At 35.7% G+C, this 7,772-nt stretch overlaps 1 protein-coding gene and 1 long non-coding RNA gene across 2 annotated transcripts in view; both read left to right on the top strand.

Moving 5' to 3' along the window:
• Window positions 1-1,252: 1,252 nt before the first annotated feature.
• Window positions 1,253-4,201, top strand: LOC104943588 (uncharacterized). Its single transcript, XR_798124.1, has 3 exons — window positions 1,253-1,391; window positions 2,373-2,452; window positions 4,054-4,201. It is a non-coding gene; the product is annotated as an uncharacterized lncRNA (long non-coding RNA).
• A 640-nt stretch (window positions 4,202-4,841) lies between these two features.
• The window catches only part of LOC104943589 (multiple C2 and transmembrane domain-containing protein 1-like), a gene marked incomplete at its 3' end in the record, with an annotated part of 10,504 nt that continues 7,573 nt past the window's right edge, over window positions 4,842-7,772 (top strand). Inside the window, exons 1-2 of the mRNA XM_010769038.1 lie at window positions 4,842-4,856; window positions 5,409-5,453. Of these exons, the coding sequence (XP_010767340.1) occupies window positions 4,842-4,856; window positions 5,409-5,453 (60 nt within the window). The remainder of the gene's footprint in view (window positions 4,857-5,408; window positions 5,454-7,772) is intronic.

Genomic DNA, 7,772 nt, shown 5'->3' with positions numbered 1-7,772 from the left:
ACTAAAAGTAGAAGTACTCAGACTTTGTTCTTGAGTAAAAGTAGAAGTACTCAGATCTTGTACTTGAGTAAAAGTAGAAGTACTCAGATCTTGTTCTTGAGTAAAAGTAGAAGTACTCAGGTCTTGTACTTGAGTAAAAGTAGAAGTACTCAGGACTTGTTATTGAGTAAAAGTAGAAGTACTCAGATCTCACATACATACATACTACATACATACATACTACATACATACATACATACATGCATACATACAAACATACATACTACATACATACATACATATATACTACATACATACATACATACTACATACATACATACACATACATAATACATACATGCATACATACAACATACATACTACATACATACATACTACATACATACATACATACTACATACATACATACTACATACATACATACATACATGCATACATACAACATACATACATACATACATACTACATACATACATACATACATACATACATACATACATACTACATACATACATACATACATACATACATACATACTACATACATACATACATATATACTACATACATACATACATACTACATACATACATACTACATACATACATACATACATACATACTACATACATACATACATACATACATACATACATACATACATACATACATACATACATACATACATACATACATACATACATACATACATACATACATACATACATACTACATACATACATACATACTACATACATACATACTACATACATACATACATACTACATACATACATACTACATACATACATACATACATACATACATACATACTACATACATACATAGATACTACATACATACATACATACTACATACATACATACATACATTCATACATACATACATACATACATACATACATACATACATACATACATACATACATACATACATACATACATACATACATACATACATACATACATACATACATACATACTACATACATACATACATACATACATACATACATACATACATACATACTAGACTAGTTACTGCACATATAACATACATCTCCATGGGGACAATAACCCCCTTTTACTTCCTTTACCCTCCTGAGAGGTAAACCCTTAACACATGTCTCTGTTAAACACAGACACACCATTTAACAGAGTAAAAGGCAATCAGAGTATAAGACTATATGTTTTAAATGATTATATATTTGACTCAGGTTTGTGTTTACAGGCAGCAGCGACCCGTATGTGAAGTTCAAGCTCTCTGGGAAGGAGGTGTTTCGAAGCAAAACCATCCACAAGAACCTGAACCCGGTGTGGGACGAGAACACCACGATAATCCTGGACTGCCTGAGCGACCCTCTGTATGTCAAGGTAAATAGATCACACGTTGTTCTCATACATTTGGACTTTTTCCAAAAATCCACTGATGTTCACATGTTTTGATATTCGTATAATCTTTATAAATTATTTTACATATTTTTGGGAGTTTTTTTCATTTTTCTTTTTTAGGTTATTTTCAAACTATTCACATATATATTTTGGATATTTTCACAATGTAATTAAATTAGAATTAGTTTCTTTAATCTGAAGCATTGCATGTTTTTCCATACATTTCTAACACATTTAGGGGAATTCTTTTGGACATTTTCTGCATCAATTATCTTAAATGTTCACCTATTTTACATTTATTTATCACATTTATTTTAGAAAAGTATTCAAACATCTAACACACATGTTTCAAATATTTTTTTATGACATTTTTCTGCTTCTTTTACATTTTTTCTGAATTCTTTAAATATATTTTTTTATCCATTTTCCAGATAATTGTTTCACATATTGCAATTTTTTTGGATAATATTTTCCTACATTTAAGCATTTTCTGATATTTTTAAGAGTTTTTTAACATACTTTTTGTTCTTATTCATTACATTTGTCTACATGTTACTGCTGTAGATATTTGACCTCCTATACAAACTGTTGGCCAGTTCAATCTGTAGCTTTGCATAATATCCAATAAGATCTTCATATGTTTCTATCTCTAAAAAGTCTCAAACTTATCACGAGTTTGAGACTTTGTGACGAGGCATTTTCCAGTGGATCCAAGAGGCTTTTTTAAATACTATTTATTTTGTTCTGAACACTTAAAGGAGCACTTCATCCTTCCCCTGACACTTTGAATGTTTCCCTGTGCATTATTGATGAGCATTGAGTGGAGGTGTGTGTGTGTGTGTGTGTGTGTGTGTGTGTGTGTGTGTGTGTGTGTGTGTGTGTGTGTGTGTGTGTGTGTGTGTGTGTGTGTGTGTGTGTGTGTGTGTGTGTGTGTGTGTGTGTGTGTGTGTGTGTCCTCTGCAGGTGTTCGACTACGACTTCGGACTCCAGGACGACTTCATGGGTTCTGCTTATCTTTACATGGAGTCTCTGGAGCAGCAGAGGTGAATCATGTTGGTGTATCTACTACAAACAAAACGAAAACAATACGTGTGATCCACAGTTAATGCTCCTTGATAGGCATCGATTAAGTGTCTATGTCTAGGGCCTTTATTGTGATAGGGTGTTGTGACCTGGAAGACAACACACGTCAATGGATTTGATTTCTCTGGAGCTTTAGTTGAATTGATGGTCTTCCTTAGACACACGGACGTCTCCTGAGACAGAGGTAACCCATTAACATGATGCAGTGTCCATTCTCACTGATCACAGCATTATTGATTTTACACCGAGCCTTCTTCATCAGCTCCTCTGTAAAGCATGTCTGGACATTGATCATTGAACAGACCCTCCATTCGACCTCCTTATTCTGCTTTATTTACTTTTACTTTTATGAAGCTGTGGTGTGTATTACTTTATCAGCCCTCAGGCTCCACTCCTCGTCGGCCTCGTCTTCCTCCCAGCTCTCATTACAGCAGGTTACTGAAAACATGACAGAAAACCTGACGTACACACACACTCCTGCTGTTTGCTCAATGGCCTTCTTTATTTAGAGACAACTTCTCTTAACAAGAGAGACAATTCTCAATAACACACAATACTTTACAACACCCCGCAGTGTCTGACCAGAATTGATTAGCATTCGGTGATGAATGAAAACCCTAGTTTGGACCGACATGAATGTGATGTAAAAAATACAACTAGTAACTGCTAGCTCCGCGACCCGACCACGGATAAGCGGGAGAAGATGGATGGATGGATATCTATTTATATTAAGTGATACCTTATATCGAACTAACCAACCAATTCACTCACTAACTCAATTACAAACCAACCAACTGTCATACTTACATACCAACTAACCCTATCAACTAACCAACCAACTATCTAAATTCAACCAACCACCCAACTAACCAACTAACCAACTAACTAACCAACCAACTAGCTTACTTACATACCAACTAACCAACCAACTATCTAAATTAAACACCCAACTAACGAACTAACTCACTAGCTTACTAGCTTACTTACATACCAACTAACCAACCAACTATCTAAATTAAGCTAACCAACCAACTAATTCACTAACTGACTGACAAAGTAACTGATTAACTAACTAACTTACTAACCAGCCAACTATCTTAATTACATACCAACTAACCTGTTAACTTACTTAATTCAACCAACTGACCAATAAACCAACCAACCTAACTAACTAACTAACTAACTTACAAACCAACAAACTATCTTACTAACATACCGACTAACTAACCAACCAACTATCTAAATTCAACCAACCAACCAACTTACATACCAACTAACCAACTAACTAATAACTAACTAACTAATAACTAATTAACTAACTAACTAACTAACTAATAACTAACTAACTAACTATTAACTAACTTACAAACTCACAAACTAAATACCTTACTAACTAACTAACTAACTAACTAGTTGGATCAGCTATGGTTGTTTTCTGTCTCTGATGGGGAATGTTTACAACAACTAGGACATATGATTTGAATGTATTTTGTTTACGACTCTCTTCTCTTCCTAGATCTCTTCCTGATATCTCCTGCGATTTCCCCTCTCTGTGTTTCAGGTGTATTCCCGTGACGCTGGTTCTGAAGGACCCTCAGCACCCGGACCAGGATCTGGGTTCTCTGGACCTGTCCGTCACCCTGACCCCCAAAGACACTCCTGTGGAGGAGAGGAGGGACTCCACTTCCACCGTACGTACACCGATCATCACTCTGGATTCATGTGGTCACTTTATTTAGGGTAACGTCAAGGGACTATCTTAAATTCAAATGTTTTTATTGTCATATGCACATAAGCTACAGTGTAGAAATGACCTGAGCTCCTCCAACAATGCAACATATAGAATACAATACTAAAATACTAAATAAAAAGTAGTGCAAAAAGTCTATATACATGTCAATACAATACTACGTTAAGTTATATCGAAGATAAGGGATGACTGCAGGAAGTAGTAATTGAGATCTGTCCAAAATGTATTTACTTTTTGAGTTCTGAGACACAAGTATGAGATTAATCTCAGAAATCAAAAAATACAAAAAAAGAAATCTGATATTTTCTAACTTTTTCGCAAACAAGTCAGAATATCTTTTTTTTTGTGAAACCTGAATTTTAATCAGAACAACAAAAGGTTCACAAGTGACCCTAATCCTCTTCCGTAGGTTAATGATAGAGCACATGTAAATATCAAAGGATTCAAGCCACGCAGACGTTTTAACTAAACCAAATGTGGGACTTAAATCTCAGACAATACCTGATTTATTTCTGAGACTTAATTCCTGAGAAATTAATGATTTTACCTTTTCAATCTCAGATATTTATTCAAGTTATTTTCAGCATTTTTACTCGTAAATGTTCCACTTTACTGTCAGTGCTGGCCAAGTAGTTTTCTCTTCAAATGACAAATCTTAACTTAGAAATACTGATTGTTTTTTAAGTACAATGGCCCTAAGACTTCATATCAAACTTGAGTGATCACACAGTAAATAGGAGGGTAAAGCAGAATAAAAATACATTTCTACTAAATAAAATATTTACTTTTTTGTCAAACTCACCTGTACATTTAGCTGTTTTCCTTTTGAAACATTTCCCTTATAAATAACTTAGTAAGTAAGTGAAAGATGTGTGGTGTTTTTCATTTAACTGCAACATGTAATACGGAGAATCAAAGGTGGACATTACTCTGCTTTAGGGAATCACTTCACTAACCAATGAATCCACTAATCCCTCCAACACTGCTGGATTACAAAATCACTATTAAGAGGGAAAGACAGCTCAGCACAATCTGTGTCATCACACACACACACACACACACACACACACACACACACACACTCACACACACGCGTATAAACACAGGATTTTTGTTTCACTTTCTTCAGTATTTTCTCTCTTTGTGGTGCCTTTGTGTTCCTGCAGCTGAGAAAGGTTCAGACGTACCGCTGGAAGCCGTATGTGAATAAAGTGAGTGTAGTGGAGATTAGGCTCTTACAGCTTCACCCTGAATCACCCCTTTAACCTCAAATAGATAACGGGAACCACGGTGCATTCGAGGGCGCGGGACGGCCATCTTTGAAGGATAACGTCTTTAGTAACGTCAGCAAACGTCAATATCTATCGGCTTTTACAGGTCAGCTTTTTTGCGTCCGAAACAGTACGGGAACTTAATTGAAGCATTAAAAAAAGTCATGTTTCTTCGCTCGCTGTAAAAAAGTCAACAAGTTGCGTTTGCTGGTATCCTTCAAAGATGGCCGACTTCCTGTAGTTTTGTAGTTCTTGTAGTTTTCCTTGTAGTTTCGCTTGTAGAAATATAGAAATGTTTCCCTCACCATTGATATAAAAAGGCACTGAAAGGGACTACAGACATGGGTTAAGACTTTATTTCAAAGCCGCTTTGAATGCATCATTCATAAATGAGTGGAATTAGTGTTCAAATAGAGAGATATTTCCATTGGAGTTTGGAGAGACCAACAATGAACAACTAAATTATTGTAAGTCGCTTTGGATAAAAGCATCAGCTAAATGCAATGTAATGTAAAGAAAGTGTACAACATGCAGAGATAATAATAAAAAAATATGAGTTGAATGACTTCCAAGTAGCCAGAAATATCCAATAATGCATAATTACCTTCTACAAATTGCATGAATGTAATATTTACAATGTAAAATATACTTTAATTGTCCAAAGCAGTAAGACATAAAACACAGCCTGTCTGGTGCATGTTTTAGTCAGTGTAAATGAATCATCAGGCAGTGACAGCCTGCTGCAGAGAGAGAGAAACCACAATAAAAGAGAGAAGAAGAAGAATAATGCATATTCAGCACATCCTCCACGGCTTCAATCTATTTTCAGATGCTTTATTCATGGAGATGTATTAAAGTTGCAGTACACCCCTCTTCTGTTTTAGCTGCTTGTAGTTAGCAATAATAATCCTGTAGCCCCCCCCCAGTGGTGAACACATGTATGTGTTTTAATTTCTGTGATAATGTGAATAATGTTCTAATAATTATCATTCACAAATTTGTAATATCTGTCAAAAATATCCCAATTAGTTATTTTGTCCTAGTCGTAGTTATTAGCAGAGGTGGGAGAAATACTCAGATCTTGTTCTTGAGTAAAAGTAGAAGTACTCAGATCTTGTTCTTGAGTAAAAGTAGAAGTACTCAGATCTTGTACTTGAGTAAAAGTAGAAGTACTCAGATCTTGTTCTTGAGTAAAAGTAGAAGTACTCATGTACTTGAGTAAAAGTAGAAGTACTCAGATCTTGTACTTGAGTAAAAGTAGAAGTACCAGAGTGTAGGAATACTCTGTTACAGTAAAAGTCCTGCATTCAAAATGTTCCTCAAGTCAAAGTAGAAAAGTATTCTCATCTATTAAATGTATGTAGTAGTGTTACTTAACAGTGGTGTAAAGTAACTCCACTGCATACTGTATGTTAAATAACTTTCAACACAGAAGCTGCAGTGTTTGTTCTCCCCTTTTAAACTGTAGTGTGTAGTGAGCTTAGTGAAGGTTATTCTGTGTCTCGATTTAAAGACATGGCCTCCAAAAATAAAGACAGCATAACATTAAATACAAAAATAATCTTTTATTCTAGAAGGGACAGTCACTGTGTAGCAAAAATACATTTACAATGTGCTCCAAATATTAACTTAGGCAATGTCATACACACACATGAGGACTCATACATCTTAATATTAATTCAGTAACATACAATAATAGTTGATATTGTCTTATATTAAAAGACACTCACAATGTGAGTTGAAAAAAAAGCATCAGCCTCTCATTCTTTTATTTTGTTCCGTTTGACATGTTCCAACATTGAAACCATTTGCAGATGGTGACGTCTTGAAAAGTGCAAATTGCTTCTTTGTGAAGGGCATGTTAGGATCAATACAGAACTTCTTCAGACATACAGTTGTGATTCTGTAAGAAAACAATGCCATATTGTTAGAAACACAAGAAAACAAAATGTCATTCATTTTAAGCCACTTTCACACCAAGTACTTTGCGGTACTTAGTTCCCGGTATTTACTCCCGCCGAACTCTTTAGTCCCTGGAACTATCTAGATCGAGCTCTTACCGGAATAAGTCCCTGAGGGAGGATTAGGCAAATGAAGCCGCTGACGTCACTTCTTCTTCTTCTTCTGCTTTGGGTTTACTGGCAGGCCGCAAACCACTTCACGGCGTATACTGCCACCCGGAGTCCCCGGCCGGAGGTCCCCGGAGTTGGGGGCTTGCTTCAGTAGAAGCTGCTGGGACTCCCAGCAGCTTCTACTGAA

Source organism: Notothenia coriiceps, unplaced genomic scaffold, assembly GCF_000735185.1.
Source record: "Notothenia coriiceps isolate Sejong01 unplaced genomic scaffold, NC01 NC01_scaffold00006302, whole genome shotgun sequence".
NCBI classification, from domain to species: domain Eukaryota; kingdom Metazoa; phylum Chordata; class Actinopteri; order Perciformes; family Nototheniidae; genus Notothenia; species Notothenia coriiceps.
The sequence above is the reverse complement of the archived record's forward strand: the minus strand, read 5'-3'. Positions and strand labels throughout refer to the sequence as shown.